At 40.6% G+C, this 20,847-nt stretch overlaps 1 protein-coding gene across 1 annotated transcript in view; it reads left to right on the forward strand.

The window, feature by feature from the left end:
* The window catches only part of LOC126128456 (nucleoside diphosphate kinase homolog 5-like), a 69,699-nt gene that overhangs the window by 30,363 nt on the left and 18,489 nt on the right, over positions 1–20,847 (forward strand). The window contains exon 2 of the mRNA XM_049915152.1: positions 19,145–19,457. Within this exon, the coding sequence (XP_049771109.1) occupies positions 19,145–19,457 (313 nt within the window). The remainder of the gene's footprint in view (positions 1–19,144; positions 19,458–20,847) is intronic.

Below are 20,847 nucleotides of genomic sequence, written 5' to 3' on the forward strand. Positions count from 1 at the left end.
GCTCAGTATTGGGTTAATGTCATCATTTTGATCCTCGTCACACATGGGTGATGTAACTCTGGACACCTGGGCGCTAGAGCTCTGACGTGGCCGAGCTGGCCCCTGTCTGCTCTCGTTCGTTTGATTATAAACTTCTGCTACCGTCTCGACCTGTGTACCTGTCTCTGTTTCATCCTCTACTTCACTATCATAATCACGGCCGCAACGCTGCTCTGAGATCGCGTCCAAATCACCTTCCTCATCAATAACCCTGGCGTCCTGTCCTGCTAAAAATGTGCCCATCTCATCTCCGAACCTATTCCCGTCAGTAAACTGCCCCTTATCCATTATGCTATCCTCTTTTGTTTTAGCTACGCTCGATAATAGTCGTGCCTTCCTACTCGTGATCACTCATGAAAAACAAATTTATCTAAAAATGCACAATAAAAATAGTCTACTCCCAATATTTTTAAACATAAACATAAGATTTCAAAAACGTCGTTCCAACGCTATAATTACATGCACGATTTGTTGTGGTACAGAAACCGCACACAAACCCGACAAAGTGTGATGTGGTACAGACACAACATAAAAGAAACACAAAAAAGCAATGAACAAACAAAAATATATATACACTGAAAACAAAAACTGTAATCATGCGCCGCTAATAAAAACTAATCGCGGAACTATAAGAAAAAGAACTTGGGTACTAATAATAAAAATAGTAGAGAAAAAAAATTGAATGTTCCTACTAAGAATACTGTTTGTTAATCAGTGATTCACAGGAAAGATCCGAGGCTAAGGGTCGCCATTTTATGCGAGGTGCCGGGGCAAGCAGTGTATTTAACACTAAATTCTTCTTTAATCTACATATGTAAATGATGCTCTAAGCCCCCCCTATTCTAACTCCGACTTTTGCTGTTGCACAAGGATTAAAAAAAATACACGAACTGACTCTAATCAACCCTGCCTGTGGAGTAGAAGAGAGTTTGGCACCTGCAATAATTTAATTTGATAAATAAGTTAAATAAACGAAGGTTTCATTAACATAGTGAGGAATGATAGGGCTGCTCTACCGATTAACAGAATAAAGTTCTGTCCAAAATAACAATATGATTTATTAAGACTAAACACAAAATAATAAACAAAAACACATTAAACATTTACAATACATCAAATTGGCTCAAATTGGAGACTCAAACAAACGCTGTGAATGTGAAGTTGTCCCTAAACTAGATTGTGAGGATTATGACGAAGTGGTATGTGCAGCCAATTCCTTGCAACTCAAATCTTAGAGAAAACACATAGCCAACCCAACATTAATTGCTGCTACTCAAGACAGAACAAAGTTAGAAAAAGACGAACAGGCGCGCTCTGCTGAGCTCTGATTATCACCTAGGAAAATCCCTATCTGCCGGTGCTGCGGACATACATTACCAAACTGTCTTCTTAACTGCCAGGACACGATCTGGCGTACCGGAGGCGATGGCTGGTTGCTTCGACGTCCTCGACCAAAAGGCGAGAGCCGACTACCTAGAGCACCTGTACAGGCCGACACACAACATTCCTGCCCCCACGACAGTGGCCGTGGTTAGACGTTCCAATCAGCAACTCGAAAACCGGTGGAAAATTCCCCTCTATTGCCGGAGCACTACCATTCCACCAATGGAGATTCTTGGCGCGCTGATTTTGCTACGTCACGGAGCTATGACCTGAGCAAGCCAATCACAGTTACTATTTTGCAGAAAGCGCGGGAATTTTTCCGCCACAACTGCCTGGGTACACAAGTCATTCCCACGCCTCGCTGGTAGCCCGCCAGAAAGTGTTTTCGCTAAGTTTCTGCAAAGTAACGGAACCTCTAGCCCAGCCGCTACTTCAGGCCCTTGCGGGCGTGCCTCTTGGCAATGTCGGCGTCTGGAAAGCATTCACTCGACTCTCTCACACCCGTCGGCTTACCCTTTCAAAGTCAGCAGAGCCCGCCTGTCACCGGACCACCCGGGTGATGAGAGACGCTGTGTGGGAAGTCCGCGTGTGAAGGAATAGCAACTTTTCACTGCATGCAATTAGAGAGGAAAATCGTAAGATAGAAATATGAGAGGGGGCTCATGCCACCTCTCACTTTATTTGCTGGTCTCAATTACTTGACCTGTTCCAGACCTCACGCCAGCCTGCGTGAGCTTAAACGCGTGCCTTTCGGCTTCCTCCTAGTGGATTGGCTGTCTTGCCAATCCACAACAGCAACTCTGCATGAAATATCTACAGAAATTGATGTAGGACGTACGATGAATGTAAGTGTTAGGACAGTGTGGCGAAATTTGGCGTTAATATGCTATAGATGACCGACACGAGTGTCTTTGCTACTAGCACATCGCCTACAGTGCCTTTCCTGGGCTCGTGACCATATCGGTTGGGCCGGAGTGGCCTAGCGGTTCTAGGCGCTACAGTCTGGAAACGCGCGACCGCTACGGTCGCAGGTTCGAATCCTGCCTCGGGCATGGATGTGTGTGATGTCCTTAGGTTCGTTAGGTTTAAGTATTTCTAAGTTCTAGGGGACTGATGACCTCAGAAGTTAAGTCCCATAGTGCTCAGAGCCATAGCCATATCGGCTGGACCCTAGACGACTGTAAAACTGTGACCTAGTCAGATGAGTCACAACTTCAGTTGGTAATAGCTGACGGTAGGATTCGAGTGTGGCGCAGAGCCACGAACCCATGGCTCGAAATGACAACAAGGCACTGTATAAAGTGGTGGGGGCTCCATAATTATGTGGACTGTGTTTATATAGAATGGACTGAGTCCTCTGATCCAATTGAACAGATTGTTGGCTGGAAATGGTTATGCTCGCTTACTTGGAGACGATTTGCAGCCCGGCTTAGTGTAGCAACTCGTCATGGCATGGAGTCAAGAAGTCAGTGGAAGTCCTGAGCCATGCTGTCTCTATAGTAGTCCATAACTGTGTAAGTGTTGCCGGTACGGGATGTTGATTATAGCTACCTCTTTTTTTAATTTTGCACCTAGGTTCTTTACCTCCTTTTTCATTTCACCCATCATTTTCGCGCTCGCCTTTTCGACGTTGGAAATTTTTGTACTGAGATCGGCGTGAAGCGCGGTGTTGTCTTTTTTTATTTCTGTCCGCATTCCTTTCAAAATTTCTATAATGTTATCTAGGCCTGGTCCATTTTGAATTTCTGTCTCCTGTGTCCTACATTGAGCACCGTTTCCCATGTTCCTGTTAACTTTTCTGTGTCTAGAAACGTAATGTTTCCGTGCACCAGTGGGGTCGCTCCGGACTGAACCTCTCGACTGGGGTCGGAAATAATTCGTTTCAGCGGCACTATGACTCCGTGGGCTGTATCCTCCATAATTATGGATTACAACATCAGCCTCCACGTGCCTCGGTTCCTCAGCGTCGTTGTCATCTCGTAGATTTTACTACCCACTGGGCTGAACCTATTCTTATCATCACCATCCGGCATCTGCAATTCACGCTCGTCACTTACGCTTGCAGTACCCTCGCAACTGTCACCCATTTTATCACTATTGCAGTCGAGATTCTGCTCTGCTGTGGGCCTGCCTTTCGCTCTCGTCAACATGTGTAATTTAATGTTAATCGTACACTCGACAACAACATATATTTTTGCCTCAACAAGAAAAAGGAACAAAATACCAATCACAAAACAAAATGCTAAACAGGGTGTGAGCAGTGAACAGAAATGACACCAACTTATACTTGCTAATAGGATTGACACACAAACGGTTGTGCACTTACTGTTTAGCATTTGCTGAGTACAAGTAACATTACCACACACAACGAAACAACAAAAGAACAACGCACTTGCACCATAGAAGCAAAAAAACACAACAACAACAAAAAACAACACAACTTACGCTACTTATTTTTATCCGTGATTCTACTATCAAAATGATCAGACAAGTTGGATCACAATGAAAAACAAAACTGAGGTTTTTCCTAACTGCATCTCAGGCAGATCCCAAAATTACTAATCCTAGGCATGGGTCAACCATATGTAACACCCCACTCATTGCTTGTCCGATTTTTGCGTGTGTTCGCCCCTGACAAACAACTTACAGAGAAATTGAGAGTGGAACTGTACGCAAAAATGGATAGCGCTAGATTTAAATGTGGCCCTGTCACCCCTAATTAATCTGTGGTGGTAGTGTTGACGATAAATCACACCTATTTTTACTTCCAAACATGAACGATCACGAACACTTAGGGTGTTCTTTGACATCAAACACATACACAAAAATAAAATAAAGCAAAAGGGTGAATTCAGGATCAACTACTCAAAGTAAAGGCTCTACTGAATCACAATAATTTTATTATAACCTTCACATCAATGCTGAATAAAACAATGAACAATTTACAAATTATCCTTCTAACTGGCATTGGCAGTAACTGTGTTAAAATCGGTCCAAAAGGCGATCTCTTATAACATGTATATAAAGAACCACTACACTCCAAAGTACCGTGAAACCTCTGTGGAAACAGCAATTGCATCCGATCCAGCTATTTAATGTTACTCCTAACACGGGAGCGATCTCATCGTAGTATTCCTGTTGTAGCGGCGGTCTCCGACGGCGACGGCGCGGCCGTGCGGTCGGCGTGTGGCATCTCGGAAAGTACAATCCTACAGTATTCGAACAACAGACTGCTGTCCGTAAACTTCTCTAATTGCGACAATGTTTCTGTCAGCAATGAGCTGGCGCGGCTAACGTCCTCTCAGAACGAAAGACCAAGAGGGGAGACGACTTGACTAATGTCCTCTCAGTACGAGAGCCCAGAACGGAAGACCTCTACTGAGAGTCCAGCAAGATCGCTCTTCACCTTTGTTTTCTCACCTCAACTTTTACCGAGCGAATCACATCACTAGAAGCTCTCAAAATACCCAGTTTGCCAGTGCCGACCAATGTACGGCCTGGGAATCGAACTCTTTTCCACGATTCTTTTATTTCTACAAAATTTCACAAGTAAAATTCGCCCTTGCCGGCTGGGAAGAACCACAGCTGTGGGCAATAACACGTTTACTGGAAGTTTTCTCCCAAGAGACCACTCGAGATTTTCCCGGCAAGATTCCCCGTCTTAGCGAACACAGATTCTTGCATTGAAAGTTTGTTATTCGTAACTCCTGGCCTCCCCCACTTGAGTTACTCGAAGGCGTAAAATTAGTGGGACATAGGCGAGAGCACACACAGGAAAGCCCGTCCAGCTATCTACTGCTCTGTTTTGGTAAACACTTGAACACCTGCAGCCGCGCGTCCCTCAGAAGTTGGCGGCTGCTGTGGCCTCTCTAAATGGATTACAGAAATCCCCCAGTTCACCATTCATACCGTCAGGCTGTGGCCTTCGGCGGCTAGGCAGGGACGTAACCGAGCTCTGTCTCGCGTACTGCCTCTCCGCAAAATCTTATAATTACAAAATCGGGGAATTCTCGCGCGCCGATGCGTTTCCACATAGATTTCCTAAACCATAATTTAGAGTATTACTCCAGCAAAACCTAAAGTGTCACGTTAAATGGACTCATGTAAGGTGCACGGCTGTTGCCACCTTACAGAGGTGTATGGGTGAGGTGTGATGTCGAGGCAAATGGTTTGGAGATGGTGCCAGCAACTCAGTGATGGACGTCAGCAAGTGCAGGTCATATCGAGACTTGGACGGACGCGCACGGCCACTGCAAATGCAAATGTCAGAAAGGTGGATGACATGACTAAAGCGATCCGGCGTATCACCATCGATGGAGTAGCGGCAGAACTTGGAATCGGACTTGAGCGAGCTCACTAGGTCATCCACGACATTCTTCGATACAGGAAGGTGTCAGCACGATGGGTCCCACGCCATCTGACCCCGCCACACACGGAACAACGCATGGCCATCAGCCTGGAACAGCTCGTGCGTTACCATGAATCTGACAATGACATTCTGTTTCAGATTGTGATGGAGGATGAAACGTGGGTCCACCATTACACGCCTGAATCGAAGGTCGCATCCATGGAGTGGAAACATCCTTCATCACCAGTCCAAAAGAAATTCAAAAGCACTCCGTATGCAGGTAAAGTGCTACTCACCGTTTTCTGGGACGCCAAACGAGTTTTGCTGCTGGACTTTCTGGAGGATGCAACCATCAATGCTGCACGGTACTGTGCCACTCTGTCGAAAGTGAAAGAGGTAATTCAGAAAAAGCGGCCTGGCCTCAGATCTGGCGTTCTGCTGTTGGATGACAATGCGAGACCACACATGGCGACGGCAACGCAAAACCATATTGTAACTCTTGGTTGGGAGCGCCTACACCATCTGCCTTACAGTCCGGATCTCGCACCAAGTGACTTCCATCTGTTTCCTGCTTTGAAGAAGACTCTCGGCGGAAGGTGCTTTGGCAGCAATGCTGACGTCAAACAAGCCGTTCAACGCTTCTTCCGTATGCAACGCCCTGATTTTTTCCTGTAAGGCTTTTTGAAGCTTATAAAGCGGCATGACATGTCTCAATGTATTTGGAAATTATGTAGAAAAATAAAGATATGTCATCTTTAATGTCTCATTCTCTTTTTTTTTTTTTTCCTTTCACACACAACTCTGACCACAGTCGACAGGGGAAATTTATTTTCGAACTCCCCCACGTATAATAAAATTTTTGACTATGTTGTCACTTGAGTATATTGTCGTTTCTTCGGATGTAACCAAAGCCTACACTGCTACTTTAATGACACTCTAGAAGCTCAGTTTGTAATTTGTAACCCTGCTTTTTTAAAATTTGTAAAATTTTTCATGTTTTTTTAAATATTTTAATGGCTCTCTATATGTTTCTGTGGTTTTTGTAAACTATGGAACCCTGTGTAAGTAATTTGTTGCATATCAGTTTGCGGTAACTGTGCCAAATATGCATTCATCTTTTACATAGGTACGTCATGTAAATAACGCTGTAAGAATAGTTTCTTAGAGCCTACCTTAATTAATTATTGCCAATAATTTTGTAAACGTGCGTTTAGATATATTTTCGTCCACGTTTTGCCTAGAAAATTGTAATGTAATCAAACAAATTATTTCAAGAAAGAATATACATGTTTACTAGCGATACCCGTCAGTCCGTTTATCAACGTCTATCCTTTTCTGGATCACGCCTGCCAGTCTAGCAGCGACTTGGCTGCAGTAATGTTCTCTGTTGTGAGTGGCATAAGTCAGATGTATGTGTTAAATAACTGTATATCTAGTTGTTTTAGTTTTGACTTGCCGACGCATCAGTGTTATGTACCTGGCAATTCGTGAGGAAGAGTACTCTTACTGCTATTTTAAGAAATAGGCAATAACCTGTATGTCGTGGTCTGTAGTATTTCTGATTTATTGTACCTGATAGTGAATATTACACTTCCTTGTACATAGTTACACTGTATAAATGTTTTCCAGACCTGAAGATGGTAACAGTGGCTACTGAAACCGATTGTCGAGAATAAAGATTATTTATTACCGATTTTGGTAAAGAAGTTTATTTTCTCTTATCTAAAAATTGAAAATGAGGAACACCATCTAAACGTAACGTGCACAAACAAACCATTTTCTTTGATGTAGCTACACTGCGCTGAGATTGTTCGAAGTTTTACATTCCAGAAGATAAAGAAAGGGAACAGGTGAAATAGGAAGGTTGTTCCGTTTGAATTTTCTTCTCATTTGCAGTTAGGCCCTCCGCATCTCGTTGCCGATGCAGTTGGTAACAGGTCGGCAGCGAATCACTTCCTGTGTAGTTAGACAGGGTTCCGCAGAAGGCGCGACTGTAGAGTAAATTGCTTGCAATCGTAGCCAACCAGTTGCCGACTACTCGGCGGTGCCAAGCGGTCTGAGTTGCGTCGTCCAGTACGTCATCGGAAGCAAATGTACGAAAAATTGTAACTCATACTGACATTATTCTTCGTGTGACTAGCAGCCTTCGTCATTCTGTAAAAATTAGATTGTCGAGTGGGAACGAACAGTGAAAACCCACAATCCGTTACATATAAATTCATTGACGTTCACATACGAGTGATTTAACGAGCTTTTCCGTGTATATAAAGTTCAAGATATTTCGGTTTTCAAAATAAAAGTAACGGTGTGTTATTTTGGAAGAAGCCATCTGCACCACATCATCGTACCACCGTTTAGTCGTTCTGTAAAAAAACATGAATTTCGAATTTGTCTATTAAAGCTCCTTGGCTGCTACATTACTGCCTGCGGTTTGTACTTCTTTGGATGTACGGATGAATCCAGAATTTTCTTTGTTTTCTTATTCGTGTGTAATAATAACACAGAACCACATGTTCCTCTGATCTTGACTCTGTGCTCGACATGCTGAGTGTAACCGAAAAATGTCCAAATGTGACAAACAATACTTCCTCTTCTCCACACTCGCACAAAGCAACTGCAGTTTCTGAGTTGCCCCGTGTGCGAGCTGCGTTGCCAGCTGGTCGACAACCAGTTGTCCAATGTAGAGCGCCTGCCCATTTCATCCTTTTCAGTTTCTCCGTGCCGGCCGCGGTGGTCTAGCGGTTCTGGCGCTGCAGTCCGGAACCGCGGGACTGCTACGGTCGCAGGTTCGAATCCTGCCTCGGGCATGGGTGTGTGTGATGTCCTTAGGTTAGTTAGGTTTAAGTAGTTCTAAGTTCTAGGGGACTTATGGCCTAAGATGTTGAGTCCCATAGTGCTCAGAGCCAGTTTCTCCGTGTGCGGACGGCTTCAAAGAAACAATAGTTCCTAATGTAGGGTGTTTCAAAATGAATGTACAGGTTTTAAGGCTTTGTAGCATTTATTACATTCAACTTACAAATATAAATTATATGTCAAATGAAAGAGCAACTCAAACAGTTTTTCTTACAAGTGTTCAATGTGAGCACTATTCGTCATACATCAGGTAGACAGGCGAGATCTACCCAAATGTTGGTCAACTTGTCTGGAGTAATTGTTGCAACAATGCTGTTTCTAAAGTTGGGTAGATCAGATGGTAATGAACCCTCAAAGATAAAAATTGGATGGCATCAGAGCGTTTGTGAATTTGGAGGTCTTGCAAAACAAATCCGGCCCCTTTCGGCCAGTCCAGTGGTCGGATACGACGTTGTTTAACAAATCGCGTACTGTGTTATGCCAGTGGGGCGACGCACCACCTTACTGCCAAAGAAAGTTATGTGAATCAGCTTCTTCCAATTGAAGAAAGAGCCATATTTATAGCGCATGAAGATAGGAACACCGGTTACAAAGCACTTGCCTGGGGAAGGCAAAGGTCCCGAGTTTGGGTATCGGTCCGGCACACAGTTTTAACCAGCCACGAAGTTTCATTTCAGCACACACTCCCCTGCAGAGTGAAAATCTCATTCTGGAAACACCAGTCACAATTGCTTCACCGAAAAAGAAGGACCCACACAATTTCCACCGGGATATGTCACAAAAACACATTCAATTTAGAGGAAACTCATTGCAACCGTACAGTCTCATGTGGATTTACTGACCCAAGGATGTGTTCGAAGGTCACTCCAAAAGAAACGCACACTATTTTTCTAAAAATACAGTTTTCATTCTGCATGTGTGAAAGTTTTACAGTGTGTAGATACACCGTTCCCACTTGTTTTCAAACTTAGTTCAACCTGTTCCCGTGAGTGGTACCGTCACAGCATGTCTTCAAGATGGCTGCTGCACTTGACGTTCGTCAGAAGCAACGTGCTGTCATAGAATTCCTGTGCTTTGAAAACGAGACAGTGGGAAACATCTACAAGAGGCTGAAAAAGAAAACGGTATGCAGCGAACTTTTGGAACAGTACGAGAATGGCGGAGATGAATTTCTTGGAAGAATTGTGACGTGATGAAACATGGCTCCATCATTTTTCACCAGAGACGAAGAGGCAATCAATGATGTGGCATCATGCAAATTCACCCAAGTAAAAAAAATCAAAACCACACCTTCTGCTCGAAAAGTTATGGCTATAGTGTTTTTCGATTCCGAAGGTCTCTTGCTTGTGGACATCATACCAAGTGGAACCACCATAAATTCTGATGCATTTGTGATGACACTGAAGAAACTTTAAGCTCGACTGAATCGTGTTCGACCACATCGGCAAAAGCAGGATGTTTTGCTGTTGCACGACAATGCATGGCCACATGTCAGTCAAAGAAACCATGGAAGTGATCACAAAACTCGGATGGACAACAATAAAACACCCGCCTTACAGTCCTGACCTGGCTCCATGTGACTATCATCTCTTTGGGAAACTGAAAGACTCTCTTCGTGGAACAAGGTTTGAAGGTGATGACTCCCTTGTGCACAGTGTCAAACAGTGGCTCCAACAGGTTGGTCCAGAATTTTACCGTGCAAGTATACAGGCGCTGGTTCCAAGATGGCGTAAGGTAGTTGAGAGGGATTGAAATGAAAATATTGTTCCTAAAGGATGTATCTACACACTGTAAAACTTTCAAACATGTAGAATAAAAGATGGATTTTTAAAAAAGTACCTTCTTTGAACACATGAGAAGTAGGGGCTTTTCATGATTTTTTTCAAGTAAAATAAAAATTAATTCTAAATCTGATAACATAGATTTATACTTTACATTTTTGACATTAAGAAATCATTTTTGTGTGCGTATTGGACAGTCCCTGTAATCACTACATCAGGTGGAAGGATTTCTTGCAGCCAGAACATTGATCATTGGCAGGAACTCCTGAAACCCTCCTCTTGGACCAACAACAAAATAATTTCCTATAAGTCATTTTCAATACATTTCCTATCACTATATCTAGGATAATTGAAAAATATTAAGTTCTAACAAAATGGTGTCATGTTCAAATATCATTTTATTTGCCCAAAACACTGAGACAAAAGTGTTCATCGAAAATAGACTATACGAGGTATCACAGAATGGCTCCATACACTGATATAGAATTCAATTTAGAACGCTAGCATCAAATTCTGATCAAAATTGTATGTACCATTCTCGAGTTATATTTCATGCCAATTTGAAAAATACTGTTTCGAGAAATACATTTTAAGTTTTGGGTTACCCTTTTTTTTTTTTTTTTTTTTTTTTTTTTTTTTTTTTTTTTTTTTTTTTTTTTTAGTTAAACATACTTCCAATAAGTGATCCCTGGTCCATAAGGCAATCCTTCCAGAACCAAAAGGAGGTCCTCCTTCATCTTCTGGTAGTTGTGCCTTTCTCTTTGTTAGTCTCTTGTCATCTGCTGTTCTGCTTGCTTCACATGCTTTTCGTCTACTTTTGTGCAAAAACTGTAACAGTCTGGTCTGATCTCAGGATCAAGCACGTTCAAAATTTTCATAATGCCTGTTGGGTCATCGCTGGAATTACGTGCTTCCACATTTTCTGCGATGTCGACTGTTTTCTATTTTTTTTGTTTTTTTTCCTCGACTGTGGATGGGTTTTGGAGACACTTTTTCACAAATTACCATGTAACTTGATAACAGAGCTTCTGATGAACTTGGGATGACACTACATTAAAGTAGACATGCCAGAGAACATAAATCATTTTTTTTTAATTTTCAAAGAGGAATATCCTCTTAAATAACAGGAAGATTAAACAGTTAGGAGAAATAAATTAATATTAATAGTTTAACTGGTGTATAAGGTAGTATGATTGTGGAAGTTAAGGAAAGTGATGTGATGTGGGATTAGCAGCTCGAATATCTTGCGGAAATTCAAAGTCTCAATCAGCTATAGTGCCAGATGAAGTAAATGTGTGCTGTATTGAAATGAATGAGGGTGTGAGTAGCAAGATGGGTGATACTGATTTAGGTTCAGTGGTATCTACTCATTAGAGGTTAATGGGTGTTGTCTACTTGCTGAAGAGCTGGGGTCAGGTGTAATCCTAGATGCACCAATTATGTCTGTGTTGTGCAGAGTGCAGTAGGAGATGGTAATTTTTTGTAGCTACTGTGAAGGATGCACAGGAAGCTATTGATGATATTAGTTACATTACTGTGTTGTGGATAATAGGGTGGATAAGGCACATTTAGTCATAAATAGTGCATCAGATTCTTGCCACCTGTTGTGATGGCACTTCATGCAAAGGGGGGAGCGGGCAAGAGAAGGAAGAGGAAAAATGCTTTTAATACAAGTTTTCAGGCCAACAAGGCTAAATCCTTTCAGTAGCATGCTCCTGAGGATTGGAATGTCCATAAAGTTGATTATCCTTGTAATGTAATGTTAACTGGGGTTAAGAGGAAGTGTCATGTGGAAACTGATCTTTGTCAGTGCTTGTTGGAGCTTAATTGAGGCATTGTTCCAGATGAGGGAAGCTGTTGCCAATGACGTACTACTGCAAAGGTCTCCCCTGTGAAATATGAACCAATTAAACTGCAAACCAACTCATTAGGACTCCGTTCACCTGATGTAGTGTGGCAAGTCACAAAGAAACACAGCATTGTTATAAGGAGTCAGCCTGTAGTTAGCATTAAAGTAAGGGACATAAGTGGGACTGTCTTAGTGGCTACTTGTAGTATCGTAAGTGACTTATGTGTGAGCATAGTTTTAGGGAAGGAATTCCTGGGAAAAGTTATGGTGAACTTTTATTGCAGAGACAAGGTTCTGAGAGATGTACTAAAATAGAGAGTTAAGAAGCCACTGGATAGACGAAACGAAATGCCAAACACGAGAAATCAGTTAAGTAGGACCTTTTTTCAGTTGGAAGACGATTTGTTAAGGGAATTTGTTAACAAGGAGGAGGAGATCTCAAGTATTATTATTGCCGTTGACTGTATTAGTTAGAATATGATTCAGTATACTAATGGATACATGTGAAAAATGAGGAAAGTTCAGTGGGCTTATATTGGTGCAAAAAGGATACTTTTCCATGGAACAGATGCTCCAGCACATACAGCAATACCGTGATGATTGATGCCACTAAGTCATTATGATGAGTGTCTCAATTACTGGTACCATTATGGCTCCAACTCTATTCTATTTCAGACAGAAAACTGCCCATCCACTTGAGCACCCAGGGCATCAGTTCCCTACAACCTGGATTACTATTATAAAATAGTAAATAATTCACTAAGCAGCCAGTGAATATTGTGGTTCAGGCTGGATTAGGATTAAAAGAATCAAAATGTATTGTACACATATCTCAAACCTTGAGATATGATGTCAAGATTTTTCCAGAGATACAGAGATCTATGATGCACTGGACTGGACATCCCAAAAAGGGGAGGTGTGTTGTGCCACAATCCTGTCTGACATAATGGCTAGCTCCTGTGACTGTCTCAGTAACCATATGTCATAGGAAGGATGGCACAAGAAATTTTGGCAGTAGATGTTCTTGTGCAAGAAGACATATTCAGTACAATGACATTGCAAAAGTCACCATCCAGCGCTTCTGAAAAGTGAGGTTGTCACACCATTACCACACCAACATGACTGTGAAATTGTTGAGATGACAGGAAAACTGGAGCGATGATGTCACAGTTGCCCAGTGGGCATGCCAGTATCTCACATTAGAGACCAGAAATGTCACCATTTCAAAAATTGTTGCAGACCACACTTGCATACATTTATCCAAATTAAGATAGGCATTATCAGCTGCTAGCTATGAGAGGAGGTCAACAATGGTCTAAGAGTTGAGATCAGTCTACAAGCTGCCACAACCAGACTATATCTTCACTGACTGTGGGCTTGTTGCCTGTGCTATAAGTCTGGATGCTGCTGACTTGGCACCTTCTAAATGGCTGGCCACCTGCTGGCCAGCTTCTGACAATTGGTGGTCAACTGTGTTGGTGGCTCAAGCCTGGACCATCTAGCTGCACAGTCATCTCAATTTGAGTGAGCAAACACGGTCACTGTTTGCCATCACCTGTGCAGATACAAGTCACCGCGGTAAGCTGCCACTGTACATGCTGGTAACTGCAGTTTTATTCCTTCTTCCCACCTGGCCCTGTGCACTGTGCAGTGTGAATGAGCCCATAGGTGCCGCCCAGTCCAGCTTGAGACTTGAGTCAACTGCTACAGCTGCCGTCCTGATGTGTCTCGTTTCTGTGTCCACTGTCATTGCTTGAGTGAGATGCCGCACACTGCCTGTAACAATAGGCCATTGCTGAAATAAACACATTTTCACAGGTTGAAACCAGAATGCATCTTGGAGAGCCATGGCAGGCACCCAGAACAATTATCCTTGTTGTACATTGTTATGGAGTGAAGAGATTGCTTGAAAACACTGTGTTCATGATAGAACATCAGACTACCACTTGACATCTGTTACCACACCATTGCAACCATGCTTGGGGTGATGAACTACAGGCTATCCTGACTGTTCACAGCCCAGCTCCAGCATCCACTGTAGAGATCACTCACCCCTGACCTCTACAATTCCTTTCCCCTACTCCATGTTATCTGATTATTTTCCCTTATCTTCCTTTTCTGACTGTGGTAAATGTTGGCTCTTTATCTGTCTTTGCTATGATTATGCATTCTCTATACTGACCATAGTAGCACACCTGTATTCCCTTATTTGATTTTGTTTTGAGAACCCTGTACTTACAAGACCTGAATTCCTGTTCTTCTTGCCACTGCACTTCACTAATTCCCATTACGGTGTACCTAACTTCAACCTAGTAGTTCAGTTTCTCTTTTTAAATTCTCTAACCTACTTGTCAAGCCATATACACATTTAGGAGTAACAATGTGTAGAGATATGATATGGAAGGACCACATAGGCTCAGTTGTAGGTAAATCAAATGGTTGGCTACAATTCACTGGTAGGATACTGGAAACATATGAGAGGCGGTTTATCCATGTAACATTGTCAGGGGCTTTATTTTACAGGTCTGTCTTGATCACTAAAACTTTTACACTTCACTATTAGTGGTTTTGGCTACTGCCATCTTCAGATCATAAAATATTCTGCTATAGTATCAACATCAAATTAAACATGTAGGTACATAGTAAGTGCACTTACTATGTACCTACATGTTTAGTTTGATGTGGATACTACATCAGAATATTTTATGATCTGAAGATGGCAGTAACCAAAACCAGTAATAGTGAAGTGTAAAACTTTGTGTGATAAAGATGGATCTGTAAAATAAAGTGCCGAAAATATGATCACGGACTCATTTTCAGACTTTATGTCTTCAATTGATAAAATTGTTAGGGGCCACACAGTTTCTTGGTCCCAGCAGCAGTGCTACCCAGTTTTAGCAGGAAAATTAAGAGGTTTGGATCCAAGGAAGAGGGTCGTGACCTTTGGACCTGCTCCTGTTAATTTTCTTCCTAAAAGCTGGATGGTATTGCTGCCAGGCCCAAGACAGTGCACGGTCTGGAACACCTGTTACATGGATAAATAGTCACCCTGCAACCCCACTAAAAGAAAAAGAAAAAAAGAAAAAGTGGAAGCATTTACAGCACAGTACCTCATTCAAAGAATTTTTTCCATCTCAACAACAGTTCTGAGTTTGGAAAATGTATGCTGTCTAATCTCTAATCAGGGTTGGGAATTATTGTGAAGTTGTGAAGGCCAACTCAGCTCACTGTCTCTGTGGTCCAACACTCCTTTACATGCTAACATTGGTCACTTATATTTCAACTCACTTTGCAGTCAATCCAAAAACCTTCTATAATAAGAGCCAATCATGTTTTTTACCAGTTTCTAAGTTTTTAAACATAATGATATCTCTTTTCTCACCAGTTCAATCCAGTACCTCCTCATTAGTTATTCAATCTACTCATGTAATCTTCAGCTTTATTCTGTAGCATCTCATTTCAAAAGTTTCTATTCTTCTATTATCTGAACTGTTTATCATTGATGTTTCACTTCTGTACAAGCTACACTCCAGACAAATAGTACAGAAATAACTCTTTAACACTTAAATTTATATCCACTGTTTATAAAATTCTATTTTTCAGAAATTATTTTCTTGCTGTTGGTAGTCTGCATTTTATAACCAATCTACTTCTCCGATGTATGGTACTGGCCATTGTCTTTCATCTCAGGAACTTCAGCTGATGTTTGTTTAGTGATTTCTCTGACGTTTTGGTAGCACAAGTGGCTGGTATTGTCAAAGATTCATCCTCCACCATTAGCAACAGAGGGAGAAGCTTTGACAATCCTAACAACGCATTGTGGTGAAATATCAGAAAAATCATTATATAAACATCAGCTCTCAGTATATCAAGATTCAGTTTGCCTCTGGTATTGTGAGGCTGTATCATCTCTCTGGTAGAGGACTCATTTATGTTGCTTTTCACATGAAGCAATGTTGTGTATATGCATAAATAAACAACAGTTAATATCTGGAGTGTGATAAAGAGGGGATGGCAGTGTTCCTTAGGTGTAACTCTGCTTATTATTCTGGTGACTTTTGTTTTAATTTTCAGAATTTCACTGACATAGCTGGAATGTCCCAATAGCACTCTGCTGTAGGATATGTGTGAATGAAATAGGCCAAAATATGCAACCTACCAGTGACTACATCCATCAGTTTCCGCATGAGATAGCTTACTCTTGCAATTCTCTTGCAGATATGGCTAATACATTGTTCCCAGTTTAATTTCCAGTCAATGTGAAAGCCTAACAGCTTTACTGATTTACATTCCACAGTTTTAGCCAGACTCACAATTAGTTGTTGTGTCAGAACTGTACAGGAGTTCATTGGAAGAAAACCAATTCATTGCTAGTCCAATTTTTCCTGTGTTGCCATATGCAGTTCTGTCATGTCATGGTGGGTACAGAGCAGTGTTGTCATCTGCATAACACATTATGGAATCTGCTTCTACACGCTGCATGGTTAGGCAGAGAGTTAACTGCAGTGATGAACAGTGGCACTCCAATCCAAACTTCCTTGAAAGAAGAGCATCTGTTTTTGACTGATACAAACTGCTTTCTGTTGCTTAGATATGAATCGATTACATCTAAAGATGGGCTGTAAGCCATAATATGTCAGTTTTTCAAGTATGGTGTTAAACATATACAGCCAATGGCTTTGCAGAGATCACAAAGTATAATGATACTAGATCTTAATGTTCAAATGCAATTAACACCTGGTTAACAACTTCAGTGACTGTAGCAGTGGTATTTTTGTCTGTTGGAGAGAAGATAATGCCTCCCAAACAGCTATTTAGCTAGTTGTACATTACATCCTAAAAACTTTGGAGAAAATTGGGAAAATAGAAATTTGTCAGTAGTTTTGGAGCAGTGCTTATCTGCCTTTTTAAAGATTGCAATCACTTTACCAAGTTCGAGTGCATCAGGGAAAACTCTAGATTCTAAACAAATATTGAAGATGATATAGAGAGGTTGACAAATGAGATGTATTATTTTTTTAGTCACATAGTTGGAGAACCAATAACAGTCCATACTTCAGGGGTTTGAGAATCTTGACACAACTTTTATAATATCCTTGAGGGTGACAACATTCTATTGGAAGTCACACCCTTTAGATGGCTCAGCACCGAGAAGATCTAAAGCACAAGTGTCATTTTGTTTAATTTTGTCTTTCAGCTTCCTCACAGAGATTATATAGTAATTGTTTACTTCTTCAGGGTCCAATGCTACATCTTGTGAGTTGTTTGAGACTCTCCTTCATTAATTGTGTCTCAGTCTGGTTTACATTTGTTTCGAGCATGTTCATATGCAAGTTTTTTGGCCGGGGTCAGTTTGTCTTTGTAGCTCTTTTTACATCATAAAAAAAGTTCTATATCAGATGTCATCCAGCTCAGGCTCTTGTACAGTCTGAGCATATCTTCCCTAATATGAGCCAGCTCATCTGTATACCATTTGAGCTGCTTCTTTTTCTGTTTATGCTTATGGCTAATTTTGGTTAATGGTTAACAATAGCATCATATTTCAGTGAGTTTTTGATGAAAATAATCAAACACTTCTTCCCCAGTGCCCTTTCCATGTTGTGAGTTGTGCATAAGTCCCTGATAACATCAGCTGATCTGTCAACATATAGATTAATATATTCAACTTTCTGGACTCTTTATTTATGTTGCATTAGACTTGATGCTGGCTGATGAGTCTGACTTAGACAACTGATCACAGCAGAATGTTAAAATCAAGGGTTCATTGTCTGCTAGTGCTCCACTAACAAGTCTGGCATCACACATATCTCTAGAAAAATTAACCATAATGTATGGAAGCAGGCATTATTCTGTATGGGCTTGTAATTTGTACAATGTAGATTTAGAGATCTTAGTATATTAAAAAAAATGTCCTTGTAACATGTTCATCCCAGGTGATCATTTCAGTGTTGAAATCACCACAGGTAATGACTTTTTTCTTAGTTTTCAAAATTTTCCTCATAAGCAGTTCAAATCTTTCTTCAGCAGAAGTTTGAAAGACTTCTCTATTGAGAAGTCAGTAAGCATTCATTGCCACCATTCAGGGAGCATTTACCATACACCTTTTTTGGGAATGAGTGACACCAATCTGGGAATTAAAGATTTGGTAAGGTTACGAGGTTTCATTTCCCTTTTTGTAGCCATTAATGTAGAGTTATGAATAAAACGTAGTGCGTGCAATACTAAATACTCTTGGTGGTGAATATGGTGAGTTTGATTTAGCCATCTGATTATTGCCAAGAGCTCAAACTCTACTGATTACTGAGCTTGCTTCATTGGATACTTTTTGTTGCAGTTATGCTTCAGCAGTTCTAAATTACTAATGATAGTTCCAACTTTATTGATTACAAAGTTTATTTCACTGATGCTATTTGCTGTACTATAGACAATTAAAATCATTTCAAAGATTCATTTTAAAAAATTCTTGTTCTTGAGTGTAAACCATGTCAGCATGCTGTCAAACATGATATTCACATTTGTGGCCGTACCTCATCTCTTCAGTCTTCATGATACAGGCTTTCTTTTTGTTAAATCAATGAAAATATTAAGCATTTCAGAATGCATTGTACTAAAGAGAGATGATACCTACAAGCTCAAAATTTTCGAGTGTTGTAGTTTGTCAAAGCCTAAAAAAATGTGGCAAACAGCTGTGGCTAAATTCATTACTGGCCATAATTATATTCTCCAGAAAGTAATTTTATTCATTTGAGAAATAAGTATTGAAATCTGAAATTCTTCAATTGCCATCACATTCACTGAAATATACTCATCTTGCTTCATCTCCTTGATTAAGTAGTAATATAATAATTATAACATGCAACATCTAATAAAAACCATATTTGTTTTTTGTAGGAAAGGAAAGTGCATCTCACTCCAGAGCAGGTGAGTGAACTGTATTTTCAACATTATGGGAATCTGTACTTCCCACTACTAGTAGCACACATGTCCAGTGGCCCAGTCATTGCTCTTTGCTTAACAAAAACAAATGCTATAGAAGACTGGAAGCTTCTTATGGGCCCAAAGTGTGTTAAAGTTGCGAGAGTGGAGTACCCTAAAACACTTCGAGCAAAATTTGGAGATCCAGACGATGAAATCAGAAATGCACTTCATGGAAGTGACTCTGAAGAAATGGCTGAGAAAGAGCTACACTTCTTTTTTCCTGAATGTAAGTCCATGTAATACAAGTTTATTTAATGTCAAATGTTTCTAGTTATCGGTATAAATTCTCATTACTAAGCAGAAAGTCATGTACAGAACTACACAGAGAATTAGTTTATTAAAGTGAAATAATCTTAAATCCTAGCATTGACATGTTTTTCTACTTTTTCTGAGAGAACTGTGATGATAAAGGATCTTATGCAAACTATAGCCACAAAATGTAAAAGAGTACATTTGCTTTGTAATTAATTTTCTATTTGTGATTCACGCACTGATGGAGCCATCAATGGGAAAAACTTGTGTGAATAACAGCTTTCCTATTTATTGTTGCAAGACATTTGAAGACAGGTGTGAAACATCCCATGAAAGCCACTTTCAAAGCTTCAAGAACCAGAACTAAGTAAGAAATCTAGGAACATACTACCATTTTCAATGTATTGCTCTCTTAAGGACTGCAAACACAAGAGTAGACTAACTAAAGCATTCACAGAGGCATTTAAACACTCATTCTTTCCACACCGTGCACACAGCGGGAACTGGAAGAAGCTCTGAGTGGTACAATGGGGAGTACCCTCTGCCACAGGCTTCACAGTGGTTTGCAGAGTATAGATGCAGATGTAGGACTTTCATTGATAATAAATGAATGAGCAGTATATGTGTTCTGTTTGCAAGTGAAAGCAACTAAGTTCTGACAAACTGATAAATTGATAAATTGTGGGCCTGAACTGTATTAGTTTGCTTCCAGGCACATTTCAGACAATGTGCCGGTATTGAGTAATGTGAGTTTAATTATTAATTGCTCAAATGCTAACGTTCAGTGATATGTTGAACATTACAAATGATGACTTAACTGTGTACTTTATGTTTGGTATAGAAAGTGTATTCTCCACTTCCTGTTAAATTAACATTTTACTAAAGAGAATTTTTCACCTGAGGAGCTAGTGTAATAAGTGGGGCATCATTTACATCAGATATGAGGGCAAACAGATGTTTGCTGGAAGCAATATACTGAGAGTATAAGTTCCAAGACAGAGGCCACAAATCATTATCCAATCTGATCATGACTGCTTGATGGGCAATAGCAGTACACTTGTCTAACAAGTCAGAATTTTACACTTAACATGACATTTTTAAGCCTGGTAAAATATTCTTTACAAAAATTATGGATCTCTTCTGATGGCATCTGCAACAGATACTCTGGATTAAGTCTGAGCTTATTTCACCAGTTAAGTTATCAAATGTTACCATTACTGGTTCCAACTTGCTACAAAGTCATCATCAGATTGTTTGAATATGTTACATAGTAACTCTTTTCATTACACAGTAACCCATTGTTTACATAATAACAATATAGTTATGAAACTAATGACACCTATTTCACAAAGAATGAGAGCACA

The sequence above is a fragment of the Schistocerca cancellata genome, chromosome 1, assembly GCF_023864275.1.
Source record: "Schistocerca cancellata isolate TAMUIC-IGC-003103 chromosome 1, iqSchCanc2.1, whole genome shotgun sequence".
NCBI lineage: Eukaryota > Metazoa > Arthropoda > Insecta > Orthoptera > Acrididae > Schistocerca > Schistocerca cancellata.